The 18,138-nt window shown below is 52.8% G+C and overlaps 7 protein-coding genes across 7 annotated transcripts; 4 read left to right on the top strand and 3 right to left on the bottom strand.

The window, feature by feature from the left end:
* Positions 1–43: 43 nt before the first annotated feature.
* SODALDRAFT_355640 (V-type ATPase) lies at positions 44–3,818 on the top strand (the record flags this gene model as incomplete). Its single annotated transcript, XM_028613833.1, has 12 exons — positions 44–54; positions 140–470; positions 556–1,347; positions 1,466–1,516; positions 1,741–1,918; positions 1,952–2,034; positions 2,101–2,185; positions 2,243–2,262; positions 2,333–2,368; positions 2,424–2,585; positions 2,648–2,973; positions 3,026–3,818. 12 exons carry the CDS (start codon positions 44–46, stop codon positions 3,816–3,818), a joined length of 2,868 nt encoding a protein of 955 aa, XP_028471239.1.
* A 616-nt stretch (positions 3,819–4,434) lies between these two features.
* Positions 4,435–5,173, top strand: SODALDRAFT_267912 (ARP2/3 complex protein; the record flags this gene model as incomplete). Its single annotated transcript, XM_028607576.1, has 2 exons — positions 4,435–4,689; positions 4,817–5,173. 2 exons carry the CDS (start codon positions 4,435–4,437, stop codon positions 5,171–5,173), a joined length of 612 nt encoding a protein of 203 aa, XP_028471238.1.
* Positions 5,174–5,252: 79 nt separating this feature from the next.
* SODALDRAFT_392915 (S-adenosyl-L-methionine-dependent methyltransferase) lies at positions 5,253–6,949 on the bottom strand (the record flags this gene model as incomplete). The annotated part of the gene is made up of 3 exons (XM_028615261.1): positions 5,253–6,407; positions 6,502–6,695; positions 6,916–6,949. 3 exons carry the CDS (start codon positions 6,947–6,949, stop codon positions 5,586–5,588), a joined length of 1,050 nt encoding a protein of 349 aa, XP_028471237.1. The 3' UTR covers positions 5,253–5,585.
* A 640-nt stretch (positions 6,950–7,589) lies between these two features.
* SODALDRAFT_268675 (Adaptor protein complex AP-2 alpha subunit) lies at positions 7,590–10,922 on the top strand (the record flags this gene model as incomplete). The annotated part of the gene is made up of 7 exons (XM_028607616.1): positions 7,590–7,738; positions 7,811–7,824; positions 7,886–7,929; positions 7,991–8,280; positions 8,348–8,682; positions 8,737–10,691; positions 10,767–10,922. 7 exons carry the CDS (start codon positions 7,590–7,592, stop codon positions 10,920–10,922), a joined length of 2,943 nt encoding a protein of 980 aa, XP_028471236.1.
* A 645-nt stretch (positions 10,923–11,567) lies between these two features.
* Positions 11,568–12,804, bottom strand: SODALDRAFT_305480 (hypothetical protein). The gene is made up of 2 exons (XM_028609008.1): positions 12,649–12,804; positions 11,568–12,521 (listed from the first exon to the last, which is right to left on the bottom strand). Exons 1-2 carry the CDS (start codon positions 12,757–12,759, stop codon positions 11,787–11,789), a joined length of 846 nt encoding a protein of 281 aa, XP_028471235.1. The 5' UTR covers positions 12,760–12,804; the 3' UTR covers positions 11,568–11,786.
* Positions 12,805–13,586: 782 nt separating this feature from the next.
* SODALDRAFT_327629 (hypothetical protein) lies at positions 13,587–16,031 on the top strand. The gene has a single exon (XM_028610482.1). It carries the CDS (start codon positions 13,876–13,878, stop codon positions 15,700–15,702), a length of 1,827 nt encoding a protein of 608 aa, XP_028471234.1. The 5' UTR covers positions 13,587–13,875; the 3' UTR covers positions 15,703–16,031.
* A 133-nt stretch (positions 16,032–16,164) lies between these two features.
* Positions 16,165–17,609, bottom strand: SODALDRAFT_305473 (hypothetical protein; the record flags this gene model as incomplete). Its single annotated transcript, XM_028609007.1, has 4 exons — positions 17,098–17,609; positions 16,831–16,899; positions 16,570–16,740; positions 16,165–16,500 (listed from the first exon to the last, which is right to left on the bottom strand). Exons 1-4 carry the CDS (start codon positions 17,356–17,358, stop codon positions 16,165–16,167), a joined length of 837 nt encoding a protein of 278 aa, XP_028471233.1. The 5' UTR covers positions 17,359–17,609.
* Positions 17,610–18,138: the final 529 nt, after the last annotated feature.

Genomic DNA, 18,138 nt, shown 5'->3' with positions numbered 1-18,138 from the left:
GATCTCGCACTGTAATGTGGTGAAGGCAGGTACGGACGGTCGTATGAGCCGATGGTATGCGTTTAGCCGGCGCTATAACGTTCTAGGTATGTCATCGTGTATTATTACCCCCGAGACAGCCACAACCACAACGGCGAAGCATCGTCGGTAATCGTTCTTCTGTCATCAATACGACGAGACCAGATTTGCCCTCCATGTCTCTTTTACGTCCTGCAGTCTGTAGAGCATGCAAGAGGGCAAACTACCGCTCCTTGCGAACCTTCGCCACCGCTCAAAACAACGTCCAACAACAACAACCCCGACCTGACAACTACATCAAGCTGGTCGAGGTCGGACCACGCGATGGACTTCAAAATGAGAAGAAAACCATCTCGCTCGCAACAAAGATTGAACTGATTGAGAGGCTCGCAAAGACCGGCTTGTCGATGATTGAAGGTGGTTCCTTTGTGGCGCCCAAATGGGTTCCCCAGGTAGGCTGCGATTTCCCGGTCATAGAGAATCGCCCCCAGTCTCTGGAGTACTGCGTCTACTGACCGACTTAATTGGTTCACCTAGATGGCAAATTCCAGCGAGATTATGGAACACATCCTCACGAAGAAGATCTCTTCGCCATCTGCGGTATCGTACTCATTTCTTGCGCCGAACACCAAGGGCCTCCAGAACGCGACCTCCATCCTGCAAAAGCATCCCGACACCTTCTCCTCGCAGCTCCAGCCTTCGCTCAATCCCACTAAGCCCGGTATAGAGATCGCCGTCTTTGCGGCGGCCACCGAGTCGTTTTCGAAGAAGAACCTCAACTGCGATATTGCGACGTCGTTGGCGCGCTTCAAAGATGTAATCCAGGAGGCAAAGGCGAGCGGGCTACGGGTCAGGGCCTACGTCTCCGTCGTTCTCGGATGCCCTTTCGAAGGTTACGACGTCGATCCACACAAGGTTGCTGAGATCGCGACGGACTTGCTGGAGTCCGGAGCCGACGAGATCTCGCTAGGAGACACAACGGGCATGGGGACAGCTCCTCGGACCAAGGCGTTGTTGGACTGCTTGCGTGCCGCGGGCATCCGGAACGAGGATCTTGCTATGCACTTCCATGACACATACGGGCAGGCTCTTGTGAACACGGCCGTGTCGCTGGAACACGGCATCCGGACCTTTGACAGCAGCGTTGCGGGCCTGGGAGGATGCCCTTATAGTCCAGGAGCCACCGGAAATGTGGCGACGGAGAACATGGTGTATTTCCTTAGTACCCTTGGCATGGATACGGGTGTAGACCTTGACGCGATTTCTGAAGTTGGGGCATGGATTGCGGGTAAGCTGGAAAAGCCGAACGATAGCACAGTAGGCAAAGCTGTGCTTGGCGCAAGGACCAGAACTGAGGAACAGTAGTAATCTTGTACTCTGTATTAGTGTCAATTTGTCAATCGCACGAATTTAAAGGAACGAAAATTCCCTGGATAGAGTGGAATAGGATGCTCAGGCGCACATAATGATCGAGTCTCTACCTAGGTCTATGAGCCAGGTCACAACGGTCGCTCATTTACACGTACAATAGGTAGGTACCTTAGGTAAGGTAAGGTACCTTAGCTAAAGTACCCTGTAAGAGCAAGGTGGACGTGATGTCACTTTCACACTGGGCCTATCTTATCACATCACGTCTTTCGCTCAGTCGTACTTGTACAAAGTATTCGTATTAAGGTACCTCAAGTACTCCATACTGTAGGTACGTACCCACCACAAGTGGAGGACCCATTCGTGCATCCTGGCGAGGCCGACAAGATCCAGCTAAGTTACCAACTTCAACCTCTCTTCCGCGAGCTGGATCACATTACCACCACTTGCTTCTTGCCTGGCATAAACGCACAATCCCCTCTCGTTAGCTGCTCGCCTTTGCCCACCCGCAAGAAATCAGCACGTTTTGGCCGTTGACCTTCCTCCACCATGACCGACCCGAGAGTGTCGTCGTCCTACTCGGTTGTCCCTAGGATTCGCTACAACACTGTCGGTGGTGTTAACGGTCCTTTGGTCATCCTCGAGAATGTATGGAGGCAACCGCCCACAGTTATCATGCTCTCTCACACATATTTATGCTAAGAAACCCAACAGGTCAAATTCCCCAAGTACAGCGAGATCGTTACCCTGACTCTCCCCGATGGTACCGAGCGATCGGGTCAAGTCTTGGAAGCTCGAGGTATTTGACGCCAAACTACTAGCTTGTTAGTTCCCAAATAACTAACTGTTAGCATAGGTGACCGAGCCGTCGTTCAGGTATGCGAAAACGAAAACCTCGCGAAATAAGTGCCATGCTGTTCGGGCCCCCGGCTGACTGTTGAATCAGGTGTTCGAAGGCACTTCTGGCATCGATGTTAAGAAGGTATGGAGCTGGCCCTTGATAACCTACAATAATTCAAGCGCTAAACAAGGCACAGACGAAAGTCGAGTTCAGTGGCCACAGTTTGAAGCTGGGCGTGTCGGAGGACATGCTTGGACGCATCTTCGATGGATCCGGACGAGCTATCGACAAGGGCCCCAAGGTGCTCGCCGAGGACTATCTCGACATCAACGGCAGCCCTATCAACCCCTATTCCAGAGTGCGTCGCACACCGTTGCCTGGCCTCGACAGAAGGGGCAGTACGCTAATTACCCGACGCAGGAATACCCCGAGGAGATGATCTCCACCGGCATTTCCGCCATCGATACCATGAATTCCATCGCTCGAGGCCAAAAGATTCCTATCTTCTCCGCTGCTGGTCTCCCTCATAATGAAATCGCTGCACAGATTTGCCGACAGGCCAGCCTGGTGCAAAAGAAGGGCGTCACCAACAAGGGCGTTCATGATGGACATGCGGAGAACTTCTCCATCGTCTTCGGCGCTATGGGTGTCAACTTGGAAACGGCTCGGTTCTTCACCCGCGACTTCGAAGAGAATGGCAGCTTGGAACGTGTCACCCTGTTCCTTAACCTTGCCAACGATCCTACGTATGTTTTACCACGTCCCCACCACCACCCGCAGAGGCTAACGTGATTCTAGGATCGAGCGTATCATTACTCCTCGTCTTGCCTTGACCACGGCCGAATACTACGCCTATCAGCTCGAGAAGCATGTCCTCGTCATTCTTACCGATCTCTCGGCTTACTGCGACGCTCTCCGAGAAGTCTCAGCAGCTCGAGAGGAAGTGCCGGGTCGTCGTGGTTTCCCCGGTTACATGTACACTGATTTGTCCACCATTTACGAGCGAGCCGGTCGTGTGGCGGGACGCAACGGCTCCATCACCCAGATCCCGATTCTGACCATGCCTAACAACGACATCACCCACCCGATTCCGGATTTGACGGGTTATATTACTGAGGGCCAGATCTTCGTTGACCAACCCATGCACAACCGTGGTATTTATCCGCCAATTAATGTCCTTCCGTCGCTGTCCCGTCTCATGAAGTCTGCTATCGGTGAGGGTATGACTCGCCGCGACCATGGCGACGTCTCCAACCAGCTGTATGCCAAGTATGCCATCGGCCGTGATGCCGCTGCGATGAAGGCTGTAGTTGGTGAGGAAGCCTTGTCGGCCGAGGACAAGCTGTCTCTTGAGTTCCTCGAGAAGTTTGAGCAGCAATTTATCTCCCAGGGCCCCTACGAGTCACGGACCATCTTCGAGTCTCTGGATCTAGCTTGGAGCTTGCTGCGCATCTATCCTAAGGAGCTCCTGAACCGCATCCCCGCCAAGATTCTCAACGAGTACTATCAGCGCGCAGCCAAGGAAACCAAGGACAAGAGCAAGCAGCATGAGCAGGTGCAGCAGAACGAGGAGAATCTCATTGATGCATAAGTGTTAAGATGGGGGAAGGGCTGAAGGGTTATACCCCTGAAATTTACAGTCCGTAATAGAACTCCACATGATGGGAATCAAGGCACTTTTTGTGTACATGTGTGTCGGGACTCTGGCAGCGCAGTACGGAAACTGCATCAACTTAGAATTCGCAGTTCTCTGATCATGGATGGATTTTCAATATCGGTTCAGCTTTCAATCATTATCTCGACGAATTCTTCGTTTTCCGCGCAAATTTGATAGGATAGTATATTAAAGTTTTAGGAGGCTTCGCGAGTGTCGGGGTTTATACCAAGGTATTTGTCGTTTCTTGGTCTTCGGCGTTGGTACGAAATGCCAAGAAACCGTGGTTGCCCCTCCACATCTCACTGTTGCACCGCCTTATTTCAACCCCACTCTATCAATCAGTACCTACTACTGTAGGTAGCTTCAGCCTCATCTCGCACCGCAACTTGCAGTGACGCCCTTCATTCGACCGTCGTCAGACGTGAACACCAACCCCCACGTTCTCGCCGGTACATTGGTCTCGGTTTCCTTCTCAATTGCCGGTTTATACTAGCTATTACGTCGGAGGTGGTTTCTTCCGCTTGTTCTATTCTCACTGCCAAACGAAGCCATGTCCATCATCCCTCAACACACGGCCGCTTCGCTGAGCGATGCCTGGCGCACCATCAACATCGACGCTCTCGAAGAGGACTCGCCCCTTAACTTCGACACCTCTACCCTCCGCCCCCCACAATCCGAGATTAGCGAGGCCGACGTGCGAGGGCTGGCGGGCCAAGTGCGACAGCTGCTACGAGGCGGTGATACGGAGGGTGCCCTGAGGGGATGTCTTGAGTTTCCCGTTTATAATGGGACTGATGCTGCCAAGGTATGTTTCTCTTGCTTTGAATACCGAGCTACTGGTTCTATCTTTTGTGTTTCCTCAGACGACTCACTGTTATTGGTACTCTTTGTGCGAAAATGACTGGCTAACTCGCTCTCGTCTCGTGGAAAAGGACGCCCACCTCCAAACTATCACCGAAGTTCTCCATTCTATCAAAGCGTCTGAAATGACGCCCCTTCTTCAGACTATCTACGCTTCTGCTGGCGGTTCCGAGCTACTCGACGTCCTCATGAAGTACATCTACAAGGGAATGGGTGCCGCGGCGCCCCCTGCCCGACCCGGCGGCAGCAGTGCGGGGGTCACTCCACAGCCGACAGGCTTCAGCCAGATTGGCGCTGGACGGCCCGGCGCCGGCAACGAAAATGTCGGTGCGGCGATGAGTGTGTTGCTGAGCTGGCATGAGAAAGTTGTTGATGTTGCGGGGCTGGGTTGCATAGGCAGGGTCATGGCCGACTGGAGAAGGGTTTGAACGGGGATACATACAAGATCGTGGGATTTAGAGCAGGCCTCCCATGGTCAGGATCAAATATTTATGATGGGTTCTGGCTCCGTCAATGGAGTTTACGATGGTATACACCGCTGTCGGTGATATAAAGCGTGTGCCTTCGCATACGGCAGTCTTCCTTGATGTCTATCAATTTTGTCCATCAAACTCGAATCATGATTCCACGACTTAACTTTGATGACAACACCATGAGCGCGGGGCCTTTGTGTCGACGACTGCTGTCTTGCTGTCCAAGGCCAATCATAACATCAATTTGCAGAGTCATCTGCAAGCTTCTGAAAGACGACAGGAATTCCTCAAGACCTCCGTCGAATAAACCACAATTCGAGAGGCTACAGTTGCGAAGTATATGAAGCATGTCGCTCTCGCACACCATCTATTTCGATTCGAGTATGTCTTTGAGATTGACCTCGCCGCTACCCCGGGGAAGTGGCTTGGCCTGGTCGTCGGATTCGCGCCATCCAATCATGTATATCACTCTAAATGTCGCTGGGAGGCTGCCATCCGCATTTCCATGGAGCTCCCTGTAGATTCCCTCATTGGCTAACAGAACATCCCTGCTGATGGGACCCATCTCCCGGCTCAAGATGGCGTTACCCTCTGCCATGCATTGCAAGTCTTCCATCAGCGCGAAGGTGTCGGGGTAGTCCACAATGATGTCCTCAACGTCGACGGTTAGAAGCTTGAAACCAGCACGTTGCATGAGGCCGCCCACATCGCGGACGTCCGCAAGGGGGCTGACGTGCGGAGAGATACCACCCTTCCGCTCCTGATCCGCGAGCTGCAAGCTGGTGCGTAGCTCGTATAGGGTATCGCCGCCAAGCATGGCACCGAGAAAAGGCGCGTCGGGCTTGAGAATGTTGTTGATTTGCGCCAAAACACTAGGCAGGTCGTTGATCCAGTGCAGGCTGAGGGAGCTCATGACCAGATCGAATGTGGCAGGCGCGTAAGGCAGCTGTTCCTCGTCCTGCAGGACTTCGCGTGTGATGTTGATGGCGTCGTTGAAAGACAGGTCGGCATCTCGGTAGAGGAGAGAGTGGGACGAGTCGGCTGCCACAAGCTCGCCGATACGGGTGGCTAGAGGAGGGGAGACAGGTCTCGCCGGGTCTGGGTCGGGATTCTCGCGTGTCAGGGCTCGAGCAATGTTGCAGGAATTGGCCCCAAGATCCAGCACCTTGGGGAATTGTCGCTTGATATCCTAAGAGGTGGGTGTGAGAGGGAATACTCTGGAGCCAGCTACAGTCGACGACACTCGATGACTCCTTCATGAGAAATTGGAGGTAAGGACTTACAAGCAGTCTTTCGCAAAGTCGCATGGCCACCTCATCCTTGAGATAGTCTGCCTGACGACTCAATTCGACATGGGATGCAGCGCGCTCCTTCTGAAGCCACTTAGTGCGTCGGTTGAAGACCTGAAAAGTTGGCGCGCTGGCAGCGTGGATTGCATAAGTTCGCCGAAACGTCTGGGGAGTCGGTACAGCGAGTTCTGGCGATGAAGAAGCTCGAAGCCATCGTGTTGGCCCGGGTCCAAGGCGGACTCGGCTGAGCCTTGAGCCAGCAGAATTCATGCTTCGACAAGGTCTAGGGCTTCGACTGTGAACGCATTCTGGTCTTGCATGCCGACCAAGTAGAGCAAGTCAAGCTTCGGTCAGTTGGGTTGGTGGCTCTATGACGCGTTAGCACTGTGCTGCTTCAGCATTACCTACCATGGAAGTTCTTGCACCTGCAGAGGTACTGCATTATCTTATCAACACCTCCACGTTCGCTAAGAGAAGTGCCAAAGCCACATTAAGGCACGAAGTACTCTTGGTCCTCTCGGTACCTACGAAGGTAAACGTCTGTAAATTGGCATGCACGAAGAATGCCCCACCAACCCCTTTCGCAGTCCAGCGATGTAGGTACTCCGTCCTCGGGAAAGTCCAGGCCACACGGGCTGCAATATCACAGCTTCCGTCCGCCTATCCCCCTGTCTTTAAAGCTCACCAACCCCCCTACAGTAATCGCGTCACTTCTCGAGACGTTTATGGCTCCACGAAACTAGCATATTTGCTTTGTTAATGACATTTCCTGAGCGCACACGAAGTTGGCTTCCTACATCTCCATTTACACAACCGCTCGTGCACCGACGTTCCGGACAATTCAGCGTCTTTCCTTACGGATACATCTGCCAAACCCTCCCAAGGACGAGTTCATTTCATGCGCATGGCGCGCTCCCCGACGCCCTTTTCAGAGCGTATCTCTGACTAGTCGATCCCTCTTCGGCCCGCCTAATTTCGATAGAAGACATTACGTGTATACTATCGACTAAATACCGAGTAGTTGGCAGTCAACAGAAAGGAAAGCACTAAGAGAGGGAGGAGCGAGCTCCAAAGCCAACAACATGTCGGCCGTCACGGGAGGGTTTCTCGGCCGCTCGAGCTCGAACACGGCCAATATGCGAGGCCTCGTTCAGTTCATTGCTGATCTGCGAAACGCGAGAGCACGGGACCTTGAGGAAAAGCGGATAAACAAAGAATTAGCCAATATCCGGTGAGGATGGTCTCTTCTGCCTCTGAGAGGGTTGTCGGGTAGGCACCTGGCTAACAAACCGTCGGATTGCAGACAAAAATTCAAAGGTGTGACCTTAAAACCCGGCTCGGCTTGGCGGGAAGGTTGCGTCTTGCTAATCGAATACAGACGGGAACCTCAGCGGCTACCACAAGAAGAAATATGTGTGCAAGGTAAGGCTTGTTTGAGTGTCAACTTTCAGGGCCATTCTCCTAATGTCGGTTGCCCATGCAGCTCCTGTACATCTATATCCTCGGTTGGAATGTCGACTTCGGCCATTTGGAGGCCGTCAACCTCATTTCGGCGAACAAGTATTCGGAGAAACAGATCGGATATTTGGCCATGACACTGTTCCTACATGAGAAGCACGAGTTGCTTCACCTCGTGGTGAACAGTATACGGAAAGATCTCCTGGAAAATAACGAACTCTTCAATTGCCTGGCCTTGCATGCCATCGCGAACGTTGGCGGAAAGGAGATGGGCGAGGCCCTCAGCGGCGAAGTCCACAGACTTCTAATTGCCCCGTACGTTGTTGAATACCTCCCCTTGCTCTTTCTTCTCCGTGACGTGCTACTGATGATTCGACCGTAGTACTTCCAAGACGTTCGTCAAAAAGAAAGCTGCCCTAACCCTCCTTCGCCTTTACCGCAAGCACCCAGAAATTGTTCAACCGCAATGGGCAGAGAGGATAATATCTCTCATGGACGACCCCGATCTCGGCGTCGCCCTATCTGTCACGTCGTTGGTCATGACACTGGCTCAAGACAGCCTGGACCAATACAAGGCGGCGTATCCGAAGGCCGCGGCCAAGTTAAAGCGGATAGTCGTCGACAACGAGTTCACACCCGATTACCTCTACTACAAGGTTCCATGCCCCTGGATTCAGGTCAAGCTGCTTCGTCTTCTTCAGTATTTCCCACCATCCGGTAGGTATCCAAGCTTCCTCTTCTTAGAGATGCCGACAAACTGACGAGGGGCAGATGATACGCACGTGCGCGGAATGATTCGCGAATCTGTGCAGAAGATTCTCACCGTGGCACTGGAGCCAACCAAAAATGTTCAACAAAACAATGCGCAGAATGCTGTCTTGTTCGAGGCCATTAACCTGGTTATCCACCTTGATACAGAGACAGCCCTCATGAAACAAATCTCATCTAGATTGGGCCGCTTCCTCAATTCTAGGGAGACGAACGTTCGCTACCTAGGCCTGGATGCGATGACGCACCTAGCAGCACGAGGTGACAACCTGGACACCATAAAACAACACCAGGATGTCATCGTTGGCTCATTGAAGGATCGAGATATCAGCGTCAGGAGAAAAGGACTGGACCTCCTGTACAGCATGTGCGACTCGACGAACGCTCGAGTCATTGTGGGCGAGCTTCTCCGATTCCTGCAGAATGCGGATTTCGCTATCCGAGAAGAGATGGTCATAAAAATTGCCATTCTCACGGAGAAATATGCGACGGATGTCCAGTGGTACGTCGACATATCTTTGAGACTGATCGCCATGGCTGGTGACCATGTCAGCGACGAAGTCTGGCAGCGCGTAATTCAGATCGTGACAAACAACGAGGAGCTGCAGGTCTATGCTGCTCAGCATTCCCTTCAGTACGTTAAACAGGACCATTGTCACGAGACGCTGGTCAAGATTGGGGCATATATCTTGGGCGAATTCGGTCACCTCATTGCCGATCAGCCTAGATGCAGTCCGATCGAGCAATTTCTGGCATTGCAAAGCAAGCTTCCGGCTTGCTCCTCTTCGACTCGCGCCATGATTCTCTCATGCTTCGTCAAATTCGTCAATCTCTTCCCGGAAATCAAGCCGCAGCTCCTGGGCGCCTTTGATATGTTCAGACATACGTTGGACTCCGAGCTGCAACAGCGAGCTTGCGAATACCTAGCTTTGGCAAACATGCCGACGGATGATCTCCTGCGAACCGTGTGCGACGAGATGCCGCCTTTCCCATCACGGCAATCTGCGCTGCTCTCAAGACTACATAAGAAGCACGCGAACACTAGCGACAAGAGAACTTGGATCGTTGGTGGCAAGGATGCCAATTTAGACCCTGCCGAGCTGGGCATGACCAAGAGGCCGTCTTTGCAAAGGTCATTCAGCAGTAACGCTGCCCTGAACAGGCACGCCAACACCACGCCCGCCAAATCCAGTGCAACTAGCGACCTTGCCGGCTTGGACATGTCGAACATTGGCGCCTCGGAACCTAAGACCAAGGCTCCCAATCTAGCCAGCGCGGCTCACTTATCGCCCGGATGGGAGCGTGGCTACAACAGTCTCCTGCTGAAGGCCGAGGGCCTTTTATACGAGGATGGCCAGCTCCAAATTGGTATCCGGTCAGAGTACAGAGGACAAATGGCTTGTCTGATCCTGTACTTCTCCAACAAAACCCCTGGCTCCATGAGCTCCTTCACTACCATGTTGGATCTTGATGAGAGCGAGAAGGGCAAACTGACATGGGACGTCAAGAGCATGCCTGAGACGTCACTCAACCATAACGGCCAGTCTCAACAAGTCATCATGTTCGAAGCGAAGAAGGTGTTCGAGAAGAGCCCGACCATTCGTATCAGCTACTTGGCAGGCGCCTTGCAGGCACTGACCCTCATGCTTCCTGTGACTATTCACAAATTCATGGATCCAACAGATCTCTCGGCCGAAGACTGTTTCAAGCGGTGGAAGCAGATCGGAGGCGGACCAAGGGAGGCCCAGAGGATTATTAGTCTGAGTGCTGCGGCCAAGAGCGCTGGACGAGAGATGACCGAGGAGTTTGTCCGGAATTTGGTGGAGGGTTTCCGCTGGCGCAATCTCCAAAACGTAGATCCGAATGCGAAGAACTTCGTGGGTGCTAGTGTTCTTCACACGTCGGAGGGTGGCAAGTTCGGCTGCTTGATGCGTCTTGAGCCAAACTATGCGACTCAGGTTTGTCCTTTACCTTGCCTTCTTTCTCCCGCTTGTTCTACTCGACGCGCAAATCACTAATACCGGTTTCTACAGATGGTTCGCCTCACGATCCGAGCGACGGACGAGAGTGTCCCAGGACCCCTCATAAAAACTATGGAAGACCGCATCGCTGCCGGCATGTCGCTACAAAGGCACTCTCCAACGCGGGATGCGATCTCCGACACTTTCGGTAATGTCATGGTCGCATGAGCGGTTTTTCTCACATGCTGTCTTACTTCATCATAGCATTGGAGGACAGTTCGTCGTACAGCTGAACGGCTTCCTTATTCTTTATTTTATTTCTTCTTTTCTTATTTTCTTTGCCTTTTTTTTTCCGGGGTAAACCCAAAAATTATGGCGTATGGTGCAACGGCATTAAAAGAGTTTCAGTTAGCTTCCGTGGCGGAAATGGAAATGTGGAAATGACGGTTGCACCAGTGCAAACCGGGCAGTCGCATGGCCAAACTGTTCGGTATTGTATGAAGAGGTAACTTGAGGCTTCTTCACATCGTCTTCTCATTTCACCGACTATCTGATGCGCTGCGGTCGGTCCACAACAGTGCAGATGGGCAGCGAACTCGATGTGGTTGAATCTTACATCTGGAAGCCCGTTTCATATTGGGGTCTATCTAGCATAGGCATTTTTGACCGTGACGGAAAATTCAATTTAAGTTGTAAGGGCTCACAGGCTTAATCGTACCGCATCCCGCAGGGGATGTTGAACAGACCGTTGTCAGATACAGCGTAACTCGAACCGTCTAAAATAGGGTCAAAATGGAAGGGTAAAATTGATTGAGGTGATTGTGTAGTTGTCCCCTGCAGGACCGTCAGGGAACTTATCAGAATAATCGGGTTAAGGTACACGCGATGTTTATTTTCATGCCTATAATATATATCTACTAATTTTATGGGGCTTTTATCGAGTTGTTATAGTGTCCCCTGCGGTATGCGGTAGTTCGGGCGAATCAACAACCTCACAGCGAGGAGTTTGGCAGTGATGCCTTTTTCTTTTTTCTCATGTTCCATGTCTTCGAGATTCAACCCAATCGTCAAGTAGGATCCTACGACAAGCATCTACACCACCACTTTGGCTTCATTCTTGGGGCCCCTCTCCCCGAAAATGGTACTCCCAACCCTCACCTCGTCGCTACCCATGGCGATGGCGCCCTCGAAGTCCTCACTCATCCCCATGCTGAGTTCGAGGTCGCGCTCAATGCCGAGACGGGAGCGGACAAGATCCCGCTGCTCCCGAAGCGTTTCAAAATCCTCGTTGCCACCCTCAGCGGTGGTGGTTTGACTGCGACCGATGGCACCGATGGTCATGAGACCGAGGAGGTGGAGGGCGGGGCAGTCGCGCTCGATGGCGGCGCAGAGCTCAACGGTCTCATCCCCGGGGGCGGCGCCGGATTTGGCCTCCTCGCCCGAGGTGTTCACCTGGATGTGAACATTCAGTTTGGCAGGAGCGGCGGCAGGAGCGGCGGCAGGGGCGGCGGACGGGGTGGTGGAGGCCGAGGCGGAAGCGATCAGGTCGGCGCGGGCGGCGTTGAGGAGCTGGGCCTTCTTGAGAGAGTCGACGCTGGAGACGCAGAAGAGGTTGGGGATCCGAGCGAGCTTCTTGGCGTGTGAGGACTGTAGACCTCCGATGAAGTGCCAGTTGATGGAGGGAGGGAGGATTTGGGCCTTCTGGGTGAGTTCCTGGGCGTAGTTCTCGCCGAAGTGGGTGACGGGTGGGACGGCTGGGTCGGCCGGCTGGTGTAAGGCGAGGATGTCGTTTGCGGGCTTCAGCTTGGACACGGCAACGAGGCGGACCTACTACAGCTGTCAGTGACGAATAATAAGCTTTACAAGTAGAAATACAGGGTGAATAAACATCATCATCATCGGACAATTATGGTAACAGAACGAATGGGCCCCGAAAGGGGTATGGAGAACACACATTTCGTCCTTTCGCGGCTGTGGTTAGACGCTCTCTGACAGACTGTACTTGAGATGCAAGAGCTCTAGCCCTTGCGGGATCGATCTTCATCTCCGGCTGGATATCGGTCATTGGAAAACGCTTATGCGTATGTGTATATATTTACATGTAAGTTGGTGTGCAGTGGTAAGTTCGGTCGACGTTATTATTAACGTGCTACGGACATGATTCCGTCGCTGAAGTGATAACTGAGATGGGGACGATGTAAGGTAGCTTTCCATCGATGTCTAACACTTTCTGACAGTTTAGACGCGAAAACTGGAGGCACTTGCGTATTATGTGTTAAACATTGTTTGCAGTGGACCTTACACAGCATGCTGTACGTTGTACTGTCTGCTCTGACGCCCCATTATTCGTACTAGGTTCTAGAACCTCATTTGTAAGCTACATGTCATTGGCCAAAAGCACCGAAGTGGGCTACACGATGTGATCATGTAAAGCGCTTCTGTAATTTTGTGAGGCCACTGTACCTCTTTGCTGCTGCACAGAGACTTCGTACATATTTACCGTAGAGCGCCCGTCTAAGGTAAGGTAGGTATGGATTGTTTGTTCTTTCACTCGCACCCCGTACTACGGATTATATCTCAGCCTATTACTCGGGCCACCTTTGTTCGATACACAGAGTGACCTTGGCGGTCGGTCAATTATCACAATATCATGCACGAGTACGGATGAAAGGAGAAATTCGTACGGGAGGTTTACGTACAGACACCGCGTCGGCCAAATGGTCGGGTCGACAAAAGACAAGGAGTGGGAGCTAAGGTACCTTCCCTTATTTGAAGGTAGCTGAACTCAAATCTCGTTGAACGACTACCCGTACCTGACTTGTGTAGAGATGGAGATTTGTACCTGTAATTACTCTGTACCTTACTCTTGATCTTGGCTTCACACTAGGTACGTGTCGAAGTACGCGTCGAAGCTCCAGCTATCCGAAACCAGACCTCGTCAAAGTACTAACTGAATTGGCGATCATTCACTATTTGGGACGTCGATCCATTAATTGGCATCGGTTGCCTTTCCATACTCGCTTCCTACGGAGTATGACACTCTTCTGAACTCCTAACTCGTTTCAGCGATCATCCTAATGTTCAACTTTCCTCTTCACCATCGCCGAGACTGAGTGATCGGGATTGCGGCCCTTCATAGAGAGAGAGAGAGAGATAGAGAGAGAGAGAGCGTCCGCCCGCCATGCGCGAGCAGCATACCTCTATCAGAAGAACGCTCCGTATCTGCTCCTCTCGACGCTTCCGCTTCCTCTTCGCTTGCGTTACCGTCTTCTCACTATTCTCTCTCCTTTTCTCTCGACTGAATACCGTCACAGGTCAACGCACCCTGTCCCGATATGCCAACCGCATACCCTCTGTGCCGAAGATCAGGGTTCCTACCTCTGACAGCATTTTGAATGATTTTCGGCAACCAGTCAACCCGCTTCCGCGAGAGAAGAACGATATCTTTGACGATAGGTCTGGTTCGGAGAAGTTGCTCTCCGTGCCCTTTTCCTCCGCTCTCGCTCTCGCCCTCGACGAATATCGCTCCATCCTCCCTCCACTGGAGGATCGTGCACCAATATACTGCTACCATGACCCTGCCGCCGCTGAGGATAGGACCACGGCGGATGCGGAAAGCGACCTTCTGCTGACCTGGCGCCGTGCTTGGTGGGCCCACGGCTTCAGACCTATCATTCTCGGGCCAGCGGATGCTTTGAACAACCCTTTGTACGGCGAACTTCAGCGCCTCGATCTGGAACCCGCTGTGAAGACCGAGATCACGCGCTGGCTGGCCTGGGAGACTGCGGGCGGCGGCTTGCTGTCTTTCTACACCGTGCTGCCCATGGGGCCTGAGGAAGATCCCGAACTCATCTTCCTCCGGCGTGGGATATACCCCAAACTCATCCGGTGGCAAGGCCTCGATGATGGCCTGTTGGCAGGGTCTCAACTAGATGTTTTGGCGGCCATCAAGCACGTCCTGGCCAGTAGCGAGCCTAAGCAGGTCAAGGGCTTTCTCGCAGCTGCACCCACCGAGCGTTTCCAGGTGGATGATATGCCCAAACCTATCGTTTACTATGATGCCTCCCTTATCAAGACCAAGTACGGCAAAGTCAACGAGGCTCTCAACGACAGCCGCGCTCGAGGCCTAAAGAGCTTGAATCTGCTCATCAACAGCCACCTTCATGCGGCCTGGCAGAATCACTTCTCCGACGGCATAGCAGTGATGAAGCCGCTCCCCGAACACTCGACACATATGATCAGCGACGCCCGGCAGCTTGCCGTGAGTCTCTCCCAATGCTCGCCCTCGCCCATGGTGAATTCATGCCCTCCCAACAATGACCAATGCAACCCTTGCGTCTCCTCACGGCCCATGCATATCAGCACCCCAGGACGATATCAGAACATCAGCACTCTCTACACCATCGGCACCGTGCCGCATCCTTACACCACCGCCCTCCTCAGAGAGCTCCGGAAAGAGGTTGACATACCTTGGATCCGCTGGAACTCGCCCCGCGACCCTTGGCTGCGTGCCGCCACCATGGGGCTTCTCGGCGCCACCGTCAGCTCCGCCATCCGCGTTGTTCGCTTCAAGGAGATGGTAGCTAGCCAATACGGCACGGCCCACTCCCTCTGGCTGACGGCCGAGAAGTTGATCGAAGAGGATAAGCTCAAGGACTACCTCGACTGGCACTTTGGCTTCGCCATCCCATACGACCAAGACCGGGGCTACAGCGACCCGGGACCAGGGCGCCGTCCCAAGCCGGAGCACGACCCCGTCGATGGTCCCGTTGCAAACGAAGCAGACCTTGCTTTAGAACCCTTTCTACTGCAGAGGGCCCGCGAGCTTCATGTGACCCACAACGACGTGGACGGCGAGGAAGGGGGGGACCGACACCAGGCTGTCGCTGTGCGCGCCGCTATCGAGGCTTGGAACCTTGGCGACACGGAGGCGTGGAAGTTTGCTACGGCGTTCCTTGCGCAACGCATCGTCGAGCGCTTGGAATGGGAGAAGGATGAAAGCGGGTAATACCAGGGAAGGCATGGCTGGCGTTGAGCATGGTGTTTCCGGCAGAGTTGCCTGACTTACATTTGTGTAGTTGGGAAAACTAGGTATGGTATAGACTGGCGTCAAGGGAGTGAATACTTATTTTCTGTCCGTCTCAAGAGGTCCTTATGCGACAAGAATGTAGCTAAACAAGGAGCCTCAAGACCCGACAATGGAGAGGGGAAAAAATCGTGTTCACTAGCCAGATGTTGAGTCTGTGGGGTCGAAAAGAAATCTCCAGAAGAAACTGGAATGCCAGCCTCCAGTGCGCCTCCGTTCGGCCCAAGAGACCAAGGTAACTTTCCCGGAAATCGTACTGTATAAGAAGATGTGTTGAAATCTTCCATGGGGCATTCCCTTTCTCCTCTCATTCCTCCTCTTTCTGGACCGAGTCCATCGTCTGTAATCTAGGGCTGACATATCCCTTAACGCTTTCAAAAGCTTTTAGACAACAGACGAGACATCGGACTTGGTATCTCCGCCCATCTCGCCGCTCAATTCTCGTGACGTCGGCCCACGCCTCGCTGCGGTCGCCCCAAACTCGCCGGTTCCGTTAACGGCGAGGTTGAGCTTTGCTTTCCCATTAATTCCGTTGCTGTCGTTGGTATAAGTCGTACCGTTGACCTTCGCCGCGACAGCCGAACTTCCGATCTGCAGCGTCTCGGTGTAGGAACGTAGAGCGGAGAGGGCGGCCTCGGCGGCCTTTTCTGCGTGCTCGAGCGCATGTCTCAGCGCCTGAGCGGTCGCATCTTCGCAGGTGGTGGGCGGGGCAGAGATGGGCTGCGGCTCCTGCTCTGGATTCACGCCATTTTCAGACCGAAGCTGCGTCGTCCTCGCTGCCGCTGCTACCGCGGCGTCGCGCTCTGCGAGCAGTTCCAGGACGTGGCCGTTCAGCCAGACACCCTCGAGCTGGGCCTTGGTCATGTCCCTCGCGCCGCTGATGGTGCCGCGGCAGGAAGGGGCGCCGCAGAAGCAGTCGAAAGGCTGGGCCATGGACCACTCCGTAGAGGGGTAGAAGAACTAGGGGTCGGTTAGGTAACGGAATCTCTTGGCTCAGTATTACACCTGAAGTGAGGGGGAAAAATGGGAGGTACACGGATGACAACGAACGGTTAGCTCATCACCGGGCTTGAGTCCCTTGGGTCCCACTAGGACGTTGAAATTACCCGTGTCGAAGATCTATTGTCACTCACAAGTGTGGTTAGCGAAAAATGGACTCCTGGTCGCAGTTAAAGTGGAAGAGGACTAAATAATCAGGTGGCCGTGCAGAGCAATACAAAGACAGGCTTCAACAAGACCGAGAGCCGATCTATTGACCGCTATCCATAGACCACCACTGGCAGGACAAAGGTTACAGGGAGGTCAAGGGTGACTGACCAGAGAAGGATCACACGAGTGATTGATATACAGCAGGTCGCTGTTGAGGTTGAAGTGCTTATCTCGACCACACTGAACTGTAGCATAGGTCGGTTCCTCGACAAAGCTGCAAGGAGGGAAAGACATCTTGGCGAAGACGGCGAAGGGGGGTAGAGTGACCTTGGAAACACTCTTGGTCAAGAATTCGGTGTCGCTGGCCTTGATGACTTCCTGGACGTCCGGGTGGGACGGCTGAGTCCAATGAGGCTTAAGGGGGGCCATGGCGAGATATGAGATATCCGTTTATCAAAGGACGTCGATGTATACGAATGTGTAATTCAGGTGAAAGTAGAATATTGTGTCGTTCAGTCAAGGCGGGTATCCGAGATTTAAAGTCGGATTTCGTTGGAACCGAACGGGATCGCGTCTCAGAAGTTGGACAGACTACCAAGTGGGAAATGTAAAAAGATTGGGCCAAAGATGGGGCATAAGCCAGATCACTCGAGGGTATTCGGGATTGGAAAGAAAACGAGAAGAGAAAGGTAAAATAGTAAGAAATCTTAAGAGAAAACGGAACGATCATCGAACTCGACAGAACTAAAAACAAAAGGCTCAGTCATCATATGTCCATCGGTTAAGTGACCGGCTTCCACGTCTCGTCCGGATGCCGTTAATAAACAACGCAACCTAGGTAGACTAAGTTCCAAGTAAATGTATATTTACATTTAGTACCTCTTGGTATCGCACTTGGGGAGGCGTCATTGGTGGCAAGGAAAGAAAAGCGCCACCGAATCACGGAGTCGGCGTCCCAAAACAGGCAACGGCCTACGGCACTTAGTATCTTGTCAGTTCAGGTACCTCTCGGAAGTAGGAAGCATGAAAGCATTCAAGTGTAAGTCTTTCGGCATTGCACGGGGAGCTAGGTGCTAATTATACCGAATGCGGCCTGTTCCTCCCACTGGGTATAGCTATCTTGATTGCTTTTTTCTTGTCTTATCCTAGCACCGAAAATATTCAGATAGGACATGTGCTACTCCGTGGAATCTTATCCGAATGCTCTGC

The sequence above is a fragment of the Sodiomyces alkalinus genome, assembly GCF_003711515.1.
Source record: "Sodiomyces alkalinus F11 unplaced genomic scaffold SODALscaffold_1, whole genome shotgun sequence".
Taxonomy (NCBI): Eukaryota; Fungi; Ascomycota; class Sordariomycetes; order Glomerellales; family Plectosphaerellaceae; genus Sodiomyces; species Sodiomyces alkalinus.
The sequence above is the reverse complement of the archived record's forward strand: the minus strand, read 5'-3'. Positions and strand labels throughout refer to the sequence as shown.

Coding starts and splice junctions, on each gene's coding strand:
- SODALDRAFT_327629 (XM_028610482.1), top strand. CDS start 13,876: ATGCGCGAGCAGCATACCTCTATCAGAAGAACGCTCCGTATCTGCTCC.
- SODALDRAFT_305480 (XM_028609008.1), bottom strand. CDS start 12,759: ATGACCGATATCCAGCCGGAGATGAAGATCGATCCCGCAAGGGCTAGA. Junction 12,522..12,648: donor CAGCCGCGAAAGGACGAAAT/GTGTGTTCTCCA, acceptor CAGCTGTAGTAG/GTCCGCCTCGTTGCCGTGTC.